This window comes from Equus asinus, chromosome 20 (assembly GCF_041296235.1).
Source record: "Equus asinus isolate D_3611 breed Donkey chromosome 20, EquAss-T2T_v2, whole genome shotgun sequence".
Taxonomy (NCBI): domain Eukaryota; kingdom Metazoa; phylum Chordata; class Mammalia; order Perissodactyla; family Equidae; genus Equus; species Equus asinus.
The window spans coordinates 113,170,784-113,193,667 of NC_091809.1; the positions used below are offsets into that span (position 1 = coordinate 113,170,784).

General features: G+C 40.7%; 1 protein-coding gene across 3 annotated transcripts; it reads left to right on the plus strand.

Moving 5' to 3' along the window:
- Positions 1 to 436: 436 nt before the first annotated feature.
- On the plus strand, positions 437 to 17,309 carry PRRG4 (proline rich and Gla domain 4). 3 transcript variants are annotated; one of them, XM_044752768.2, is made up of 6 exons: positions 437 to 847; positions 1,521 to 1,613; positions 6,577 to 6,740; positions 9,436 to 9,484; positions 10,585 to 10,717; positions 15,750 to 17,309. In XM_044752768.2, the coding sequence occupies exons 2-6, from the start codon at positions 1,538 to 1,540 to the stop codon at positions 15,982 to 15,984; spliced, it is 657 nt and encodes a 218-aa protein (XP_044608703.1). In that variant the 5' UTR covers positions 437 to 847; positions 1,521 to 1,537; the 3' UTR covers positions 15,985 to 17,309. The 3 variants fall into 3 exon arrangements, with proteins under 3 accessions (XP_044608703.1, XP_014718713.1, XP_044608704.1); XM_014863227.3 differs by having other exon boundaries at positions 453 to 575; XM_044752769.2 differs by having other exon boundaries at positions 468 to 997.
- Positions 17,310 to 22,884: the final 5,575 nt, after the last annotated feature.

A 22,884-nucleotide genomic window follows, 5' to 3' on the forward strand; every position in this document is an offset into this window, starting at 1 on the left:
CTTCATTACTCAAGGCTGCAACTCTTTACACTCTATAATATTATCAAGAGCCTCAGAGAATTTTTACTTAATGTGAATTATATCTAATGGTATTTATCATATTACATTTTAACACTGAGAAATTTTCAAAATATTTCAAATCAAGACAACAAAGCATACTTACTTTTTGTTGTTGAAACACATACATGCAAAGAAAAGTTCAAGATTTCAAGATAATTATTTATTTGAAAATAATGAGATTACAGGTATCCTGGCAGGTATGACCAAAGATAAGTAATAGAAGCACAGAAGTACTGAGAACAAATTTCATTAATCTCTCTAAAAATGTACATATTGATAGTACCACAGAACACATAAGAACAGACAAGCAGGCATTCTATTAGCGGAGCGATGACATCATTACACGTCAAATGGCCTCTGGAAATTTCCACAGTTCACTCACGAGAGAACGAAAGTGAAAAAGACAGATCAGGTCTTACTACCGAAACGGAAATGGTTTTGACCTCGGAGATCTTGGAGACGTCCCAGACTTGGTGGACCACAACTTGAGAACCAACTAACTGATTAATTTTAAGGTCACTTCCCATTTCAAGTTACTAATAAGTGTACTTTCTCTGATTATTTTGTTCTCGTCCCGGGACCTCGAGGACCGCCAGACCCAGGAGACGCCGGGACTTCGGGGTGCTGCGCTCGCGGACCTGGACACGCCCCAGGCTCGGAGACGCCGGGTCCGGACGCGAGTCCGAATCCGCCTGCGCGCCGAGGAGCGGCCAGGACGGGCGGAGCCGCGGCGGGGAGAGGACGGGCCCGACGCCCCAGATCTGCGCCGGCGGCAGAGCGCGGCCAGGTGCCCCAGCCGCCCCCCGGCCCCCCCCGGAGCCCCCAGCCGACAGACCGCGGGCGTCCCAGCAAAGCGCGCGGCGCCTGCGCACAGCGAGCCTGGGAGCCGCGCCGGGCGTGGGGTCCGGGATGGGGTGATGGGACGGAGGCCCCGTTGGTAGGGGATCGGGGGCCCTGGGACGCGGGATCCGGGGCCGGGACGGGCGACCCAGGGGCGGGGACGGGGGACCCGGGGTCGGGACGGGGGACCCGGGGCCGAGACGGGCGATCCGGGGCGGGGACGGGGGATCCTGGGCCGGGGACGGGGGACCCGGGGAGGGGACGAGGGACCCGGGGCCGGGCCGGGCGATCCGGGGCCGGGACAGGGAATCCGGAGCGGGGACGGGAGATCCGGGGTCGGGTCGGGGGATCTGGGACCCCCGGACGTGCGCCGGAGCTGCAGGTGCGGCGCGTGGCGAGCGGCTCGCTCAGCCGGGTCCCCGCGCGACCGGTTCCGACCCGAAGGCGAAGCCGGGGTCGCCGCGCCAGGTGCGCCGGGCCGTGGGCAGTCGGTCACCGGGCGCGCGGGCCGCTCTCCGCGCGGGGGCTTGGCGACGACTGCCGGTGAGCAGCTCCCACGGGATCTCAAGGTGCTGAGTCGGGAGGTTTTTTGAGGCGCCTTGTTATCTTGTTTGTTTTAGTTTGACGTCTCCAGACGATGTTTGCGCTTGTGGTTCTGCTCAGCCAGCTGCCCCCGGTGGTCGCCGCGTTTCCTCGGCATGCAGGAGAGGACGGTGAGCGGGGCCGGTCCGGGAAACCCCCATCAGTCACAGAAACGCTAAAATATCCTTTAGTTAAACTTGTGGTTTATTTGGTAATGTGGTTTATTATGTTACCTACAATTTATACAAATTTATTTCTGTGAGTTACTTTTGATAAATATATGTTTAAGACCTGATTTGTGGTTAACCGAGTGAGAAACCTGTTGCAACTTCTGAAAATCAGTGAGTGCGGATTTTCCAGATGAGGCTATGTGGTAGTTATAATGAGCATAATTACTCGTTCTTCCTAGAGAGATGGGCAGGGAGCCCAGGCTCTAGTCTGGACTTGTTACCAGACCCTGGGGAGGTACTTACCCCCTTTCAGCTTGAATTTCTTCATCTTTGAAATGATGGGGGTGGGGAGTGGAATGATCTCTGAGATCTTTTTTGACTTTAAAATGTCTGGCTATGTAGATAAAGTCAGATGGTTGTGAGCAGATTAGGTTTGCAGCTTCCTAAGCTAGAATCTCACACCTTGTGGGTTCCAGGGCGTAAACAGACTGCCACATATTAAAAGCCTAACTTAGAAGAACCTGAAAAGAAAAGAAAAAATTAGCTTTGGCTCTCAGCATTCTTCTCCCTGCCTAGTCACTGTGTTTCCCCACCCAGCCGTGTCAGTACTGGGCATCTGCTTTCCCACATTCCTGTCCCTTACTCCTCATCAGATCCCACTCTCGGCTCATTTTCACTGGGAAAGATCTGTTAGACTAATACTCCTGGATGACTTATTAATGATTAATACAGCCTAGTGTGTTAAACCTTCTAGGAGAGTGTGTGTATATTTTAAGATAGGGCAATATATTAACCCAAAGGAATCAAACCCTGATAGCAGAATTCCAGGCAATTGCATAGACTAGCTTGTGGGATAAGGAGAGATTTTGGAAGGAGATCCTTTTTGGTACCTCTCAAGCTGCACCGTGTATGTAAGTCCACTCATATATAAGGTTGATGGTCCATACTCAGTGGGACTAGATGCTGATCCCCAGAAAGCTTGTGAGCACATTCATTCATTCACCTGATACAGGCTTCCCTCTCAAGGATATCACAGACGAAGGAAGGAATTTAGAAGTCAGACTTGAGTGCAGAAGGCTGGAGATATCTGTGGAAAATGTAAATGAGGGAATCCCATATATTTAAAAGCCAATTTGTTCAGTAACCACTTTATTAACACATACTATGTGCCAGGCCCTGTGCTAGGGACTGGAGACGTAGAAGTGAAAGCCTGTAATCCCTGCCCTGAGGACCTCTTCATCTGGTGGGGGAGGCAGGGTGTAGACATAATCTCACTAAACTCTATGACAGAGGTAGGAGCTAAGCTTGAGAGCAGGGGAGAGAGTGAGTTGTAGTAACTGTCTCTGGAGAGTTGTATGGCACAGAAGCTGATGCTCTCTATCTGCAAATGAGATACAGTAAATGGAGATACAAAAAGTAACTAGCAGTGCTGGCCCTGTGGCCTAGTGGTTAAGTTTGGTGCACTCTGCTTCAGTGGTCTGGGTTTGATTCCCAGGTGCGAACCTACAACACTCGTCAGTGGCCATGCTGTGGTGGCAACCCACATACAAAATAGAGGAAGACTGGCATAGGTGTTAGCTCAGGGCAAATCTTCCTCAGCAAAAACAAAACAAAACAAAAACTAGGACAATAAGGGACCTTCAGCTAAATTCTGATAAAGCCCAGGGGTGGAGTTGAAATGACCTAAAAGCAATTTATTTTAAAAACATGGAGAAACAGCAGAGAGGAAGAGAATGGAAGATCTGGGTTGGTGGGTTTGAAATAGCAAAATGCACAGACCACCTCAGGAGGAATACAGATGGGAACAGAACCTGAAGAGGCAGATGCATAAGTGGAAACGCCAGCACGTCCTCCAGTGGTGGCCAGAGGGAACAGGGGGATTCAGGATGTTCCAGGGCCAAGGAAGTTGGCTTCTTTCAATTATAAGCAAATTCACAGTTACTTAGGGCCCAGATAACAAGGAGCGTATTTCTCCTGAGATCATAAGGGAGGCAGGGGAAAGTGTAATAAGCACTAACGTTTAAGTCTAAGGTCAACCACTGACCGAATTGGAGCTTTCAGGGGAAGTGGCAAACAGCAGCCCCTGGGAGGCACGCTTAATACAGGGGTGAGGACTTTTGTTGGCATAAATGTCATTTCAGGCATACACAAATGCTTAGGATTCTCTCTTTTTTGTTTTCCTTCCAAGTTGAAAGTAGCTTTATTGAGTCCCATTTGGAGGGCAGAGGGTATTTTTATAACTCAGACAACCTACTTGAACAGAAGACTGACAAGGAGAAATTTGGCACTGCTTTTTTAGCCAATAAAATATAAAGATCTGGGCATATCTGAAAGTAGCAATACAGAGGCAGATGTCTAATTCTCCATTCTGAAATTAGTAAGTATGGATAAGTTAGGCAGGCCGTGAGTTGCTTCATCACTAGTTTAGTATTTTAAACCTATGCCAAACTGAGTAATGCCAGACTATACCTATGAATTGCTTCAACTGGTAGAATTTAGGTCCAAGAGTTCCTTCCTACTCCAGGAAAGTTGAGTTCATTCATTCATTTAGTAAGTCATTTTTTGAGCATTAAGTCTTGTGTGCCAGGCACCAACATCCCTGGTTTAATGGAACTTTCCTTCTGGTGAGGGGAACAGAGTCACAGCAAATAAGTAAATAAAACATAAAACACCAGGTGGTGACAAGTATGATGGGGAAAACAAAATATAGAAGGTATGGGGTAACATTGAGCAAAATCCTAAAGTAGCTGAGAGCAACCAAAAGAAGAAAGTTCTATTTAGAGGAAACAGTAAAGGCAGGAGAGAACCAGGCGCGTGGGAAGCTACAAGGGGATGTTAAACACAGATGGGAGGGAGCAAGGAGACCCTCAGAGGGCCACTGCAAGAATCCCATGAGAGATGATGGAGACTCGGAGAAATGTTCTTTCTGTCGCCACTTAGCGGTAGCCTACAATCTACAAGAAGACAGGAAGAAGAAAGAACAGAAATATTCCATCTCAGTGGTCTGACTTTTAGAATATTTCTTAAAACAACCATCACCAGCTATCCACTCTAGTTTCTCCCGTGGTTCAAATAGCCCATCTCTGTTATTTATAACATAGAAATGAATACTCTAGAAGAGCTCTGGCTCAATAGAAACATCATGGGAACAACATAAATAATTTAAAATTTTTAAATAGCTACTTTACAAGAAGTAAAAAGAAATAGGTGAAATTAATTTTAATAATGTATTTAATTTAACCCAATATATACAAAATAACATTTCCAAATTTAAGCAATATAAAACATTGAGATATTTCACATTCTTTTTTTTTTTTTGTAAGTCTTTGAATTCCTGTGTATATTTTTTACACTTACAGCACATGTCAATTCAGACCAGCTGCATTTCAAGTGCCCAATAGCCGTATGCGGCTAGTGGCTACTGTCTTGGACAAAACAGCTCTATAAGATTCTGACCTGTTTGTAAAGGTGATTGATTAGTAGAAAAAATACCTTGGACAAGCCGGGACTGCTGTAAAGGAACCAGCCGGAGGTCGCTCACAGGTAGCATTAGTTAGTCTTCCAGGCCGTGCTCTATTGTCAGCCCTGAGCTGCCTTTCCATCGCCCTCTTTAATATAGGAATTATATTAAATAATCCTTAATTATATGTCCTTAATAATAATTAAATTAAATAATCTCTCTCTTTAGGAATGGTTAGCAGTGAGAAATATCAACACTTTTTAATGCTTTTAAGCATTTTAATGTAGTTCTCAGAGAGTTTCTGAATTCCAGTCTTGGTAATGTGATCTGGAGCAAGATCACTTAAGCTTTGTTTGTGTGACTCCAGAAGGAGTTTCAAGTTTGTGGGTTTTGGAAATACTGCCATGGTGGGATATTTTGGTTTTGTATCAGTCTGTGCTTTACTCTGTCGTCTTCACCATTTACTTTCCCAGCAGATGCAGAGGGCATCTTATAAAGAACTGTGGACACACATTTGGGGTATGGGTGGACGGAGCCACTCCTTTGGGAGGGGCTGGATGTCTTTTTTTTTGAAGAAGAAGATTAGCCCTGAGCTAACATCTGCTGCCAATCCTCCTCTTTTTGCTGAGGAAGACTGGCCCTGAGCTAACATCCGTGCCCATCTTCCTCTACTTTATATGTGGGATGCCTACCACAGCATGGCGTGCCAAATGGTGCCATGTCCGCACCCAGGATCCGAACCGGCGAACCCTGAGCCGCCGAAGTGGAACATGCAAACTTAACTGCTGCGCCACCATGCCAGCCCCTGTGTGTCTTTTAATTAATCTTATAATTGACTTAGAATTTTATTAACTTAGAAGTTTAAAATTTTGTCTTAGTATAAATTTGATATAATAATTTTAATATGAATGCATTAATTTATAATTTTAAAACATAAAGTGATCTTAGTGATTATTTATTTAGTTCATTTCCCAGTTTTACAAATGAAGAAATGTCACCCCAGAGATATAAGTGACTTATCCCGATTCACAGCTAATAGCTGAGCCAGAATAAAACCAAGATTCTGTCTTCTCATAGTTCAACATTGTCCATTGCAGCAGACTAATTTCTCTCAGTTAGGATCATAGAGAACCAACCCTTTAGAATTAGAATAGTCTGGCCTGTCATTTGCCAGAAAAATAATAGTCTGGTGGGAAAAATATTTAAATAATTTCGTTTATGCTAATAATTTTGGACATAATAATAAACTCAAGTATTTTCGGAATTACGCTAATACTTGTATTACATATTTAGCTGAAATTATTTTTACTGATGCTATTTCTTTTTGTCAGATTTTAAAACCATACAAGGAAGTTAGATATAATTTAACCACATCAGAGAACTATTCACTTTTTGCATAGTTAAAACAGGAATTTTCTGTCTTTGAATTTTTCAATCTTTGAATTCTTTCTATTTCTTTATTAGTCTTTAGATCAAAAGAAGAAGCAAACTTTTTCATACGTAGACACCTCCTGTATAATAGGTTTGATTTGGAGCTCTTCACTCCCGGGGACCTGGAAAGAGAGTGCCAAGAAGAACTGTGTAATTATGAGGAAGCCAGAGAGATTTTTGTGGATGAAGATAAAACGGTAATTTGTATGATAAGTCAATTGGCTGGAAATTTATTAAATTGTCCTTAAGAAATTGACACATTTATGCTTTAAATGAAATCAGGATTGTATACCTGTTATCTCTTTCTACTTCCTTAAAATGCTGACTAACCTATTTAGATCTGGCTTTGTACTTGATTAACTGGGCTTATAGTAATTAGCAAATTATTGACTATGTTGTGATTTTGTGTGTTTAATATTTATTCAAAAACAATCATGAAGCAGAGTGAATTAAACTTGAGGATATTATTTGAGTTAGCTCTCTGACTCAGGCGTCTATCATTCAAGACTCAGAGGAATTTCTCCTATCAGTGACCTGACCTTTTTGATTTTCATGTTTATATTTCAAGTATTTATGGACAATCTGCTGTGTGCCAAGTGCTCTGCTAGAGACTGAGGACACAAAATATGTAGTCCTTGCATTCAGGAGTTTATTGTTTGGTATATCTGTGTAACGTTAGGGGAAAACTTTTAGATGTTCCCCCTTAAAATATAATTAAATCCTATCTGTTCATCTGGAAAAGATAAAAGGCAGACAGTACTGTCCCTGTTATAATCTGACATATTCTTGAAGAATATTAAGTGACCTGGATTCTTTACTTTTGTAGATTAAATACCCTCAGCTCCTTTTTCCTACCTCACGAGTCCCATTTTACTCTTTTGTCGATAAGAACCTCTCTAGGTGTCCTTCAAATGCACGTGTTAATGGAACTTAGTTCTTTTTTCTTTGAAACTGTGCCCAGCCTCCCATTCCTTGCTAATGTCAGCCCTCATGTTGGAGAAGAAAACAGAATCTGTACTTTTTAGTCATGCTGTTGAGATTTTATTCTGTTGTTCACAAACCCATTTTCTTTTTCTTTTTTCAATTATTTTCTTGAGGTCATAATGGTTTATAACATTGTATAATTTCAGGTGTACATTATTGTTTATCAGTTTCTGTATAGACTGCACAATGCTCTCTACCAGTATCTCATTTTTATCTGTCACCATACATATGTGCCCCTTTACCCCTTTTGCCCACCCCCCAACTCTCTTCCCCTCCGGTAACCACTAATCTGTTTTCCTTATGTGTTTCTCTTCCTCATATGAGTAAAATCATGTGGTCTTTGTCTTTATCTGTCGGGTTTATTTTGCTTAACATAATACCCTCAAAGTCCATCCATGTTGTTGCAAATGGGACGATTTTGTCTTTTTTTATGGCTGAGTAGAATTCCGTTGTATATATATACCACATCTTCTTTATCCATTCATCAGTTGATGGGCACTTGTGTTGCTTCCATGTCTTGGCTATTGTGAATAATGCTACAATGAACATGGGGGTGCATAAGTCTCTTTGAATTGTTGATTTCAAGTTCTTTGGCTCAATACCAGTAGTAGGATAGCTAGGTCATATGGAATTTCTATTTTTAATTTTTTGAGAAATCTCCATACTGTTTTCCATAGTGGATGCACCAGTTTGCATTCCCTCCAGCAGTGTATAAGGGTTTCCTTTTCTCTACATCCTCTCCAACATGTGTTATTTTTTGTCTTGGTAATTATAGCCATTCTGACAGGTGTAAGGTGATATCTCAATGTAGTTTTGATTTTTATTTCCCTAATAATTAGTGATGTTGAACATCTTTTCATGTGCCTGTTGGCCATCCGTATATCTTCTTTGGAAAAATGTCTATTTGTATCCTCTACCCATTTTTTGATCAGGTTGTTTGTTTTTTTATTGTTCAGTCGTGTGAGTTCTTTATATATTTGGGGAATTAACCTCTTGTCAGATATATGATTTGCAAATATTTTCTTCCAGTTGGTGGGTTGTCTTTTTGTTTTGTTCCTGGTTTCCTTTGCTTTGCAGAAGCTCTTTAGTCTGATGTAGTCCCATTTGCTTTAGACGTGGTATTCGAAAAGATGCTTCTAAGACCAATGTCAAAGAGCATACTGCCTTTATTTTCTTCTAGTTTTATGGTTTCAGGTCTTACATTCTAGTCTTTAATCCATTTTGAGTTAATTTTTGTGTATGATGTAAGATAATGGTCTACTTTCATTCTTTTGCATGTGGCTGTCCAGTTTTCCCAACACCATTTACTGAAGAGACTTTCCTTTTTCCATTGTGTGTTCTTGGCTCCTTTGTCGAAGATTAGCTGTCCAGAAATATGTGGTTTCACAAACCCATTTTCTGATTTTATCAAGATCCACTTTAAAATCCGTTTCCCTTCTCTCAAGCAACACTGAATGTAATGAGTCTCAGGGATGTCTTTCCAAATTGATAAATATCTCTTAGTAGAATCTGCTAGCAAACTGAGGCCCACCCAGTGCAGGAAAATTCAAACCCCCTTTCAAGCATGATAAGTCCACGGCCTCAACTTGTACCTTTGGCCCTTTCCCTGACTCTAGTGTGACTTTCCCCAATGCCTGAGTTGGGGCTCTGGACAGGTGAAGCGAGAATAGTGGGGTACAGCAGAGAGCTGGCACTGGCAGTAATCCCCTGACCAGTTCCAGAGTTGGGAGAAACAGAGGTGGGTGGCAGTGCTTTAGTTAGAGGGAGTCACACCCTCCAGCTTGAGCGAACTGGTATCCTACCTGGGGCACATGCCAAGAATTTGCCACCCCTAGGCCAGGTCACTGGGACCAAATGAAATGATAATAAAGAAATTAAATAAACTTGGAAATTTTACCTTTTTCTTAGATGACATTTTGGCAGGAATATTCAATTAAAGGACTAAACACAAAATCAGGTAAGACAAGAATTGACCAAATTTAATGTTTTTTCCCATCCTCTCTTTATTATAATACATTGTAGTTTCATTGTTTGAGTTTGGTTGTTGCTCAAGATACATACCTTGTAAATCTGAGGAAGATTTCTCAATTACACACTAGGCTACCTAAGACAGAGAAGGCCATGTTCATCTATTTACACACTGAAAATCAAGTTTGGTGAGATACTAGGGAAATGAGATAATAGGCTTAAAGCTGTTTAAAACAGCTCAGCTAAGTCAAGACTTGCACAGAATAAAAGTAGGACTCCATTCATTTCAAGGAGTAAACTATTTTAATATTTTTTCTTTTTTACCACTACAGGTGAATGGAATGCTTATGCTACTAGGTAATTAAGATTGTTAGATAGAATTAAGCAGCTTTTAAAGAGCAGAGATCCTTTATTTTATCTGTATTGATCATCTCCAGCTGTTCTAGTCACGTGCTGTTCCATTCCTGCAGGTAGGGTCCCAGCTGTCGGGAGACGGTTTACAAAGCTACGCTAGACCTGCTCGATACACTTGTCTTCATAGTTAATGCCGAGTTTGTCTGGTTGAACAAAGAATATGCTTATCCCACTTAGTCTTGAATATTATCCATTTAATATGACCTATTTGAAATAAATGAAACCTTAACTAGGGCTTTTAGGAAGTGTCATTTAAAAATTTTTCAGGTCGGGGACCGTCCCGGTGGCGCAGCAGTTAAGTGTGCATGCTCCGCTTTGGCTGCCTGGGGTTCGCCTGTTTGGATCCCGGGTGCGGACATGGCACCGCTTGGCAAGCCATGCTGTGGTGGGCATCCCATGTATAAAGTAGAGGAAGATGGGCACGGATGTTAGCTCAGGGCCAATTTTCTCAGCAAGAAGAGGAGGATTGGCGGCAGATGTTAGTTCAGGGCTAATCTTCCTCAAAAAGAAAAAAAAATTTCAGGTCATGTCTCTAGCACAAAGACTTTTAAAATAAGTCAGTATTAATTATCAGATGCTCATAGTGTTCTTAGACCCAGTGTTAAATTTATTGAAATCATAGGTGGTACTTTTCAGTGATTATATTTGTGTCATTTTAATTATTTTTCTCTTAAGATGGTAACAGAGAGAAAATCGATGTTATGGGCCTTCTGACTGGATTAATTGCTGCTGGAGTATTTTTGGTTATTTTTGGATTACTTGGTTACTATCTTTGTATCACTAAGTGTAACAGGCAACGACATCCAGGGTAAGTACCAGTAAAAATACTTAATTCACTATTATACATTCTATACTGTTATTTTAAAATGGATAAAAAAATGGCTGCCTATTTTTAAGAAAATGTTTTGTTTTGGAATACTCTTAGATATACAGAAAGTTTGCATAGATAGCACAGAGAGTTCCCGTGTATCCTTCACTACATTTCCCTCATTGATAACATCTTATGTTACCATAGCACATTTGTAAAACCAACAAACCGATGTTGGTACATTACTATTAACCAAACTCCAGACTTTCTTAGATCTCACCCATTTTTCCATTAGTGCCCTCTTTCTGCTCCAGGATCCAATGAAGATACCACATGGCATTTAGTAGTCCTGTCTCCCCCATTGCCTCTGTCTCTGACAGGTGTTTGGTTGACCAATTTAACAATTACATAAACAGCTTAATGATGCTATTTCTAAGGTCCTTCGAAAGAAAACAAGAAGATTCACAAATGTCAGCTTGATTTTTCAATATTTTCTTCTTAAGCACGAGGCAGATACTAATGTCCCCACGTTACTTCCAGAGGCAAGAAGTCCCATGTTTACTCTGAGTCACAGTATTAACGGATCTAGCCCTGTGGCTACCCAAATAGAAACAGTGTGACTAGGCTTCAAATTCAGCTATTTTTATTCATCCTTTAAATTAAATAAAAATTAATAAAATAAAATGGTTACCACTCGAGGATATAGCAAAGATAAAGGTTCATAAAGGCCTTAATTGTTTGCATAATAGAACCTCAACATCCTCATTAAAATAAAAAGTTATCTTCCATATTATTTATATTATCTTCTCAGTAAATATGGATGAGTAAGTGTAGAAGTAACCTTATTCTAAAACAGCACCAGCTGCTAAACAGGCTATTCGAAATTGATGCTTATGCATCCCTATTCACACTTTAAAATTCTGTGAATAAGCTCATGATGGTGACCAGGTGATGAAAAGGTTATGGAAATAGATAGTGGTGATGGTTGCATAAGATTCTGAATGTAATTAATACCACTAAATTGTACACTTAAAAATGGTTAAAATGGCAAATTTTGTTATATATATTTTACCACAATAAAAACTTTTTCTTTATTGTTAAGGTATGAGTTTAGGGCAACAGAGGTGGAATTAGGATCCATCTATTGGAAGATAACTGCTGATGCATGAGGGTAGTAAGTTCTCTGGGTGTGAGGAGGGCAGAAGGCAAAGGCCGGAGCCGCGGCGGAGCCCACAGTAAGGGCACAGAGGGAAGGCGCACCGGCCAGGCGGGCAGAGGCCAGGGCGACAGTCAGGATTCCACCGCAGTCTGGAGTCCCGGTGGCCCCTGAAGCAGTAACAGGACCCGTGGGGGCGCACCGAGGAGTCTCACAGAGACCTTTGTGAATCCTGTAAAAGTCTGAGAAGTGAGGGAAAGGAAGGGAGGATTTGTTTAATTTTTCTTAAGTCACTGTCTTTTAAGCTGAGAAACTTCTATTAATTTCCCTTATTTAGCAGACAGGAAGGTCTTTCCATTTTCTAGGGCTTTTGACTAAGATTTTATTCAGCGTGGCTTCCTCCACAAGCTGAAGGAGTCCTGGAGACTCACAAGTTAGTGAAGAACTAGGCAGAACCTGACTTTGGAGACTCTTCCTGCCTTTTATCTTTCCTTCTTTTCCACCCCATTCATAATGTTTGTCCAAAAAGTTCACCTATGCCTTTGTGTTCAGTAACTTCCCTCGCGGTCTGTGCTGGCACAGCCATATTGTGTCCTCAGGCTTGACGCTGCCTTCTCGCTTCTCCCGGTTTTTCTTCATTTTTCTACTTTTCTGCATCACTACATCTTCTTACCTTATACCCTTTTTTCTCTGAAACCTTCTAGCTTCATCCCTGCATGAGGGTAGAGGCAGAATTCAAAGACACAGAGAAAATGGTACCGTTATTATGCATGTTGTCTGTGTATGGTATTGTAAAATTTAAAACCCTGGATACCTCTCATTTGAAAAGTACGATTAGTTTATTGATGTTAGTAGAGTGAGATGCTGTACAAGTCACAGATCACTTTACCTCTCTTGTCTCACTTTGATCCTAACGGCAACCCGTTGAGTTTTAGAAGACATTTCAAACTAGGCTTACTAGACATTCTCTCATGTGGGGATTAATTTTTAAATACTTACTAAAGTACTTTTTTAAAAAATTTTATTTTTCCTTTTTCTCCCCAAAGCCCCCCGGTACATAGTTGTGTATTTTTAGTTGTGGGTCCTTCTAGTTGTGGCACGTGGGATGCCACCTCATCATGGCTTGATAAATGGCGCCATGTCCACGCCTAGGATCCGAACCAGTAAAACCCTGGGCCGCCGAAGCAGAGCACGTGAACTCAACCACTTGGCCATGGGGCCGGCCCAACTAAAGTACTTTTCAACTATTGTCCCAAGAAATTCTCCCAGCAGAGTTATTTGTTCTCTTTCTATATTTTGCAAGTCTGGAAGGAGGGGGAGGAGGAGGGAGTGTTTGACAAAGGAAAGAGTGAAAAATAAGATCATTGTCAGAAAAGTTCATTTCATTCCTCTGTAAAAACATGCCAAGTTGGGGGCTGGCCCCGTGGCCGAGTCGTTAAGTTCGCGCGCTCCGCTGCAAGCGGCCCAGTGTTTCGTTGGTTCGAATCCTGGGCGCGGACATGGCACTGCTCATCAAACCACGCTGAGGCAGCATCCCACATGCCACAACTAGAAGGACCCACAATGAAGAATATACAACTATGTACCAGGAGGCTTTGGGGAGAAAAAGGAAAAAAAATAAAATCTTTTTAAAAGAAAAAAACATGCCAAGTGGGGTCGGCTTGGTGGCATAGTGGTTAAGTTTGTGTGCTGTGCTTCGGTGGCCTGGGTTTGTGGGTTTGGATCCCAGGCACCGACCTACACTGCTTGTCAGGCCACGCTGTGGCAGTGTCTCACGTACAAAATAGAGGAAGATGAGCACAGATGTTAGCTCAGCAGAAATCTTCCTCAAGCAAAAAGAGGAAGATTGGCAACAGATCTGAGCTCAGGGCCAATCTTCCTCACAAAAAAAACAAAAAAAACCCAAAAACATGCCCAGAAATGAGAAACAAGACCTTTTCATTTCTTAGTTTCTATATTTTACGAAGGAAAATAGGCATAATGTCATGTCAGTTTATTTGCGATGTTATTAGGGCATACTTTCTGATTCAGTCATTTAAGATGTATGTAAGAAATCACTGTGTAGATATTTAATGACTTTGATGTCATTGTTATATTGTTTCTGTATCTCAAATTTTGAAAGTCAACATGGAAAAATTAATTTGTTCAAATAAAACATCTGTCTCTCCTCTTCCCTATAAGCAAACAGATAGAACTTTTTGTCCCAAGTTAACAAATGTGGCGAGTGACTAGCCTGCCAAGAATATGTTCCAGATCTGATGGAGAAGGAGTCGTATGGAGCCCACCAAGAAGACTTGGGGTGCCCTCAGTCACCTCTCGACTTTCGAAGGGCTGACTATCGAGCTCCTAGATTTACACAGCTCTTCTCTCTTTGCTTTTTCCTCTCTCCTTCCCTCCAATTTCAGATCTCATTCTTACCTCCAAAGGGTGTGTTCTAAGGGGCAAAGTGACTGATTTAGTTTGGAAAAGTTTACAGTATTTTGGGTCTGCTAAACTTTCTGTTATTGGGAAGAGTATTGTAAATGTTGACTAGAGTTTAGGGATTACCTTTATTTTATTAGCCATAACTATTGGAGGTTAATTTTTGCATAGATACCTCATAGACAGCCACCCTCACAGGCTAAAAGATCGATTTACTAATATTTAAATTACAATTTGTAATTTGCAAGTGAGAAGGGAAAATGTTGGTCCAAACAGCAAGCCTGTGTTGCATTTCAGTTTCCATTGGCTGGTGTAACAGACAAAGTTTTGTGAAAATGGTGGGATTTGAACTAGGCCATATTAAAAAAAAAATTGTTCACCTCAGATCAATGGAGTGGGGAAAAGACAATAATCTGAGAAAGGGAACAGCACCAGTGAAAGCAGAGATGGGACAGAGAATTCATTGCACACATGGAGGAGTATGAAGAGGTACCTGGGCAAGAGCAGAGAACTATAGAAAAGAAGGCGAGGCCAAAATAAGGGGGGCTTGGAAGTGCAGGAGTTAGAACTTGATTCAGTGGAAAGCAGGCTGCAGGTTAGACTTGTGTGGAGAAGAGTGGAGTAGCTAGGAGGGAGAGGCCCGACAGCAGGGCTGCAGGGGGGCAGGGGAGAGCACCAGGCCTCTGCTGCTGGGATCGTCTCTGTGGCATCAGTTTCCTTGGCTTGAGTTGTGCTGCCTTTTAGCAAAGCCTGGATTTGGTTTCACATCGTACTTTGAGGAAGTTTTAATTCAGGAGCGGGAGGAAAAGGGCATCAGCTGTTCTGAGTCTTTGATATAGTGTTCCAGACACTGCTTAGGTGCTTTACATCCGACGTCTTTGTCAGTCCACACAAAACAACTCTGCTGAGGTGTGGATATTATGATCCCTATTTTACAGAGGAGACTGAGGTAACTTGCCTTTGGTCATACAGCTATGAAATGATGGGATCTGGTTTCATACCCACATCTGACTTCAAACCTCTTGACCTTCCCACCTTACCAAGATTCTTTCAGAGTTAATGGGTAAAATAAAACTGTTGTGGGGCTGGCCCGGTGGTATAGCGGTTAAGTTTGCACGTTCCGCTTCCGTGGCCCAGGGTTCGCTGGTTTGGATCCCGGGTGTGGACATGGCACCGCTTGGCAAGCCATGCTGTGGTAGGTGTCCCATATATAAAGTAGAGGAAGATGGGCATGGATGTTACCTCAGGGCCAGTCTTCCTCAGCAAAAAGAGGAAGATTGGCAGCAGATGTTAGCTCAGGGCTAATCTTCCTCAAAACAAAACAAAACAAAACTGTTGTTATATTAGTAAATTGAGTTCAACTTTTATCAAAATAGTCAGTTGCGTTTTTTAATATTACTATCTTAACCTAAAAATGCTGCCTTTTCTAGACTTAAATGCTGTCTCTCTGTTTAGTTCTTCAGCCACCTGTAGAAGAAGGGGCAGGCACACTCCCTCCATCGTTTTCAGAAGACCTGAGGAGGCTGTCTTGTGTCCATCACCACCTCCAGAGGAGGACGCAGGATTACCTTCTTATGAACAGGCAATGGCACTCACAAGAAAACACAACGTTTCGCCACCACCACCATATCCTGGGCCAGCAAAAGGATTTGGGGTATTTAAGAAGTCTATGTCGCTCCCTTCTCACTGAGCCCACCTTGCCATCTTGGTGGGATAGGAGATCCATGTTATTTGAATGGTTCATTCTCCCTGAACCAATAAAGACATATCAGTTCAACCTGTTAGGACCAACTACTGGGACTGAAGGAGGAATAAACCCCTGTACTACCCTGAAGTGCTATGTGCATCTCCAGCCTAAACTTGATCATGATCAGCTTGATAAGAAACTTTGACTCCACATCCTTGCAGTTATGAAGAGAGTACTTTTTTGTTTATTTTAATGTTTCAAAAAAATCTGTGTTATGGGGCCCGTCCTGGTGGCATAGTGGTTAAGTTTGTGTGCTCTGCTTTGGCAGCCTGGGGTTCATGGGTTTGGATCTTGGGTGTGGACCTACACACTACTCATCAAGCCATGCTGTGGCAGCGTCCCACATAAAATAGAGGAAGATTGCCAGAGATGTTAGCTCAGGGCCAATCTTCCTCACTGAAAAAAAAAAAGTATTAAGTACTAATTAAAAAAAATCTATGATATGGATGTCATAGCTAGAACTGGTGAACTATCTCTATGTATCCTTTGTACAGATAAAGGTTGTAGATTTCTTGTGTTAAACATAAAAAAAGTAAGAGTTTCTACTCATTAGATTATCCCAAGTCATAATATTGGACCCACTGTTTATTAGGATTTCTTTTTGGTTGGAAATACTTCACAGAATTTGATATTTCAATAGAAATGTGTCCTTAATAAAATTACCTCGTTTTATAATTTAATTATTGAATACATTCACCATATTTTGCAGGTTTTAGTTGTTAACTCTCGCCATAAGTCATGTTTAATTATGGGGAGTGGGGTCAGTAGTTTTCTTTTTTTAAAAAAACACTTGGTAGAGAGTTAGTTCTTCAGAGGGTACAGGGTTGCAATGCCAAGGATTTGCAAGGGTTGTTATACTGTCAAATAAAGAAGCCTCAAGGGCTGGCCCCAGGGCCTGATGGTTAAGTTCACATGCTCTGCTTCAGCAGCCTGGGTTCAGTTCCCAGGTGTGGACCTACACTGCTCATCAAGCCATGCTGTGGTGGCATCCCACATATAAAGTAGAGGAAGATTGGCACAGATGTTAGCTCAGGGCAAATCTTCCTCAGGGGAAAAAAAAAAAGGAGAAGCCTCAAATCTAGGAGTGACTAGAACTTGATAAAGTTGCCCATGTTACTGATGAGAAGACACACCCATTTTCATTGCTAAATTATCTATATATAACTCTGTATAATTGTCTTGAAAATTTGTCGAAGTTTATAAATAGTTTGAGAACCTGGAAAAAGTAATTTACTTTTCTGCTATTAAAATAATACCAATTAAAGTTACCAGCAACCCATTGTATCTCTTAATGTCTAGACACAGAACACCATAGGTAATCATTTTAACCTATACTTGTCTCTTCTTCTAATTTTGTTTATGGCCCGTCTCCTCAAGAATGTAGTAGAGCGTTAGCTGTCAACCTCTGGAGGCACTTGTGTACCAGCTTGTGTGGGTGGGTGTGTATGTGTATGTGAGTTTCTTTTCTCTTTGCAGGAGCTCAAGAAATAACATACTCCTGAGAAAATTCTGTTCTTTATGTTTTTGCCAGGCACTGCATTTTCCTATTATTTAAGACTGTTTATAAAATTGTATTTTGTTTTATAATTTTTACAGAGGTGAGACTAAAACCTATACGCATTTGATAATTCCTTCCAGATTAAATGTTTAGAAAGTATAAATCATATTACAGTGTGTGTGTGAGGATGTCTCTCTTTTAAGGCAGCATGATCTTAAGGCTTGTAAAAGCTAGACCTTCCTCATTACAGATTGCCAAAGACTTCATCCTTTCAGATTCTCAGAGTCTCTTTGATTGCTTATTGCAAAGAAATCATCTAGTGGGCCAGCCTGGTGGTGCGGTGGTTAAGTTTGCATGTTCTGCTTTGGCGGCCCAGGGTTCACTGGGTCGGATCCCAGGTGTGGACCTATACACCACTTATCAAGCCATTCTGTGGCAGGCGTCCCACATATAAAGTAGAGGAAGATGGGCACGGATGTTAACTCAGGGCCAGTCTTCCTCAGCAAAAAGAGGAGGATTCGCAGTAGATGTTAGCTCATGGCTAATCTTCCTCAAAAAAAAAAAAGAAATCATCTAGCAACATTTAGATAAAATTAGGAAAGGGGTCTTTTTGAAGCCACCTACATTACCTATAAAAATTTACTATTAGTCGTATCTTGGCTTTACAGAGCTCTTTTTCTCATGTAACTTTGCACTTTGCACTTATTCTAATCCTCTTTAAAAGGTCAGAGGCAAACTCTACTTTGCTCACTTTGCAAAAGTCAGACTAAGACAGAGAAGAATTTGCCCAAAATCTAACACGTTGGTGAGAGCAAGGTTTAAAATGACAAAGCACACTTTTCTAAGCCCATCTCATACCTAGAGAATTAGACTGTCTCAAATTACGAAATCCAAGGATCTTGTTACTTAATTCTGTCTGTATGAGAAATTTATAAGCATTTGTCATATATACATAAATGTATATGTATTTTCACACATATATGTCTCTTAGGATGAACAGAAATATAAGATATGATGTATCTTTTATTGAATCATAATTTGAAATATTCCAAGAGCTTCTTTCCTCGCTTTGACTCAGTCTAACTGCAGAGTGACCTTCAGTGCCTTGACCACCCCTTCCCCAGCAGCAGCCTGGATTTGTCATATAAAACTGTTGCTCTGGGGCTGGCCAGGTGGTACAGTGGTTAAATTCGCGCACTCAGCTTTGGCAGCCTGTAGTTTGTGAGCTCAGATCTCAGGCACAGACCCATACACTGCTCATGAAACCACGCTTTGGCAGCATCCCACACACAAAATGGAAGAAGATTGGCACAGATGTTAGCCCAGGGACAATCTTCTTCAGCAGAAAAATAAAAAATAAAAATAGAAAACCTGTTGCTCTAACTTGAATGCGTCTAGAATTCATCAAGGTTGTGAAATCACTGATATTTAGAGCTTCCAGTGTTGAGCTCATAATATTTTAAATATGAAAAGGAAAATGTAGTAGAAACATAATTGACAAATGCTTATAATGATTGAAAGGAAAAATCTCTCAATGTAAAGTTATTGACATATATTTCTTTTCATTCACCCTTTTCTATTCCTGTTGTACTTTTGGTGGTAGATTTTTTTGTTCGATTGATCTGTTTTTTGTGCTTCTTCCCCAGGCAACTGATTAGTGTTAACCATTAGATCTATTTTGACACAAAGTTTTATATTTAATTAGATCCGTTTTCTCCTCTATTACAATCAGGAAATGAATATGAGTGTAAAAAGGGAATTGGACTAAAAAAAGACAAAAAACACATTTATAAGGTTATACCTGCATAGGATAGATGAATCTACACAGAATATTCTCTTTTCAAAATGAAAAATAGTAAACAGCACCAGCCCTATGTCAATGTTTTGCATCTGTTAATATTGTGCCCTCTGCGTGAATTCATAGAGAGGATGAAAACTCACAGAACAATTAAAAGCTGGAGCAACGGTGTCCTCTGTGTCTTCGGTTTCCCCTTTGCCTGTAAAATTCTAATCATTTTTTTCTATTTCTCAGATAATTTATGTGTGTATACTTTTCTTAAATGTACAAAAGAATTTTTTAGTGAGAAAAAGTTTGTTGGTGCTGTTTAAAAGCTCAATTTCATATTATTCATATTATTTTTGTTCTAACTGAATATGAATTAAAGTTTTATTAGCTATTAGATTGAAATGTTGTGTATGGCATTTATACTATTAGAGGAATGTCTAAAATTTCTGTAATTTTTTTTAAAAACCTAGATCCAGGGCTGGCCTGGTGGCACAGCAGTTAAGTGCGCACGTTCCACTTCGTTGGCCTGGGGTTCGCAGGTTTGGATCCCGGGTGCGGACATGGCACCGCTTGGCAAGCCATGCTGTGGTAGGCGTCCCACATATAAAGTAGAGGAAGATGGGCCTGGATGTTAGCTCAGGGCCAGTCTTCCTCAGCAAAAAAGAGGAGGATTGGCGGCAGATGTTAGCTCAGGGCTAATCTTCCTCAAGAAAAAAAAAAAATGCTAGATCCTTTTGTAGACCATGCCTGTGTGGCACTTTGGAACACATATGACGTATATTGATGTCTCCGTCTTCTGTATTGTGTGTTTCCTCCAACATTGTTTTGTTATTTGAAATGTTTCTCTAACAGTTTAAGAGTTTAAGGCAATCTAGTACAAACATATCAGTATTTTCATTATCTGGAAAAAGTAACCCGTCTTTTTGAATGCATATTTTTCCTACAGCCTTGATTATGTTTTTGTTTTAATGGATTTCCTATTACAGACACTTTTGATACATTTGAAGAAACTTTGTACTAAGTAAATATTTGTTGCTTGTTTCAATTAAACATTCTTCCGCCTCATATAATGGCATATAATTATATGAATTAAATGTGAACAACACACTGCATGTTTTCAAAACAATGTTTACAGCATGGTGTTGCTATATATATATATATCTTTCATCCAGAGGGACTAGCATTCTATTTAAACAATTTAATTGCAGTTTTGAAAGTGCTATTTTTCTTTAATACAGTTTTAATATTTAATATATTGTTTGAGGCAAATTTATTATTTTATTTTATTTTATTTTATTTTTCTTAAAGATTGGCACCTGGGCTAACAACTGTTGCCAATTTTTTTTTTTCTGCTTTATCTCCCCAAACCTCCCCTGTACACAGTTGTATATCTTAGTTGCAGGTCCTTCTAGTTGTGGGATGTGGGACGCCGCCTCAATGTGGCCTGATGAGCGGTGCCATGTCCGCGCCCAGGATCCGAACCCTGGACCGCCGCAGCGGAGCACGCTAACTTAACCACTCAGCCGTGGAGCCAGCCCCGATGCAAATTTATAATATACTACACCTTAAAACTGAATTTATTTCTGTGACCAATATCTATACATAATTTAAAAATCAGAAGAAAAGATAGTTATGTTATACTAAATTATAAGAGTAACAGTACTTCCAGCTTAAGAGAAAAACATTAAGTAATACTAAGTATTATACACATAAATAAACTGATTATTATTGAATATTACTTTGTATTAAACATTTAGACCAACTTAAATTTTTTTGGATCCAATTGAGTCATACATAAATGTTAATATTTATACTCTTTAAAATTACTTTAATCAAGGTAATTGGAAGACAAGCTAGTGACTAGGAGAAAATATTTGCAAAAGACACATCTGATAAAGGACTCTTATCCAAATTATACAAAGAACTCTTTCAACAGTAAGAAAACAAACAACCTAATTTTAAAAAAATGGGCAAAAGATCTGAAAAGACACCTGACCATAGAAGACACACAGATGGCAAGTAAGCATATGGAAAGATACTCAACATCATACATCATTAGAGGATTGCAAATCAAAACAACAAAGAGATACCACTACACACCTACTAGAATGGCCAAAATTTGGAACACTGACCACACTGAATGTTGGTGAGGATGTGGAGCAACAGGAGCTCTCATTCATTGCTGGTGGGAATGCAGAATAGTACAGTCTCTTTGGAAGACAATTTGGCAGTTTCCAACAAAACTAAATATACTCTTATCATTTATCCAGCAGTTGTACCTCCTGGTGTGTACCCAAATGAGTTGAAAACTTATGTCCACACAAAAACCTGCACATAGATGCTTACAGCGGCTTTATAACTGCCAGAACTTGGAGGTAACCAAGATGTCCTTCAGTAGGTGAATAAACTGTGGTACACTCAGATAATGGAATAGTATTCAATATTAAAAAGAAATGAGCTATCAAGCCATGAAAAGACATGATGGAAACTTAAATGCATATGAGTAAGTGAAAGAAGCCGATGTGAAAAGGCTACATATGTATGATTCTAACTATATGATGTTCTTGAAAAGGCAAAACTATGGAGGTAGTGAAAAATCAGTGGAGGGATGAACAGGCAGATCACAGAGGATTTTCAGGGCAGTGAAACTGCTCTGTATGATACTATAATGGTGGATACATGTCTTTACACATGTGTCCAAACCCGTAGAATGTACAACACCAAGAGTGAACCCTGGGGCCGGCCCAGTGGTGCAGTGGTTAAGTGCGCATGTTCCGCTTCGGCAGCCCGAGATTCGCTGGTTCGGATCCCGGATGCGGACATGGCACCATTTGATAAGCCATGCTGTGGTAAGTGTCCCACATATAAAGTAGAGGAAGATGGGCATGGATGTTAGCTCAGGGTCAGTCTTCCTCAGCAAAAAGTGGAGGATTGGCGGTAGATGTTAGCTCAGGGCTAATCTTCCTCAAAAAAAAAAAAAAAAAAACAACTAGGTGGAATAGGCACATTTCCTCTAAAGGTAGAACCTGTCCTAAGAACAGCTTAGTAAATATGCTTCCAACAAAGATACTAACTTGAAGAAGAAAGAGAACTTTGGGGACTAGAGCCATAGAGATTTGGGAGGTGGAGAGATTAAAAACACCCTTAAGGATCTGGCCCCATGGCCAAATGGTTAAGTTCGTGTGCTCTGCATTGGCGGTCCGGGCTTTTGCTGATTTGGATCCTGGGCACAGACCTAGCACCACTCATCAAGCCACGCTGAGATGGCGTCCCACATGGCACAACTAGAAGGACGTACAACTAGAATATACAACTATGTACTGGGGGACTTTGGAGAGAAAGAAAAAAACGATTGGCAACAGACATTAGCTCAGGTGCCAATCTTTAAAAAAAATAAAAAATAAAAACATCCTTACAAACTTAGTGCAATATTGTCTGAAGTCCCTTACTGCCTCTAAGTATATCTTTTTCATTCAGGGACCAGAATAAATGATGTAGGAGTCAGAGATAAATAGATTAGGAAGCAGGGTCTAAAAGATAGTATATAAGTGTGAACTCT

Bases quoted from the DNA above. Each gene is read 5' to 3' on its own strand.
- PRRG4 (XM_044752768.2), top strand. From the start codon at position 1,538: ATGTTTGCGCTTGTGGTTCTGCTCAGCCAGCTGCCCCCGGTGGTCGCC. The intron at 6,741-9,435 runs GTAATTTGTATG...CCTTTTTCTTAG, and splicing joins TTGTGGATGAAGATAAAACG to ATGACATTTTGGCAGGAATA. The intron at 9,485-10,584 runs GTAAGACAAGAA...TTTTCTCTTAAG, and splicing joins AGGACTAAACACAAAATCAG to ATGGTAACAGAGAGAAAATC.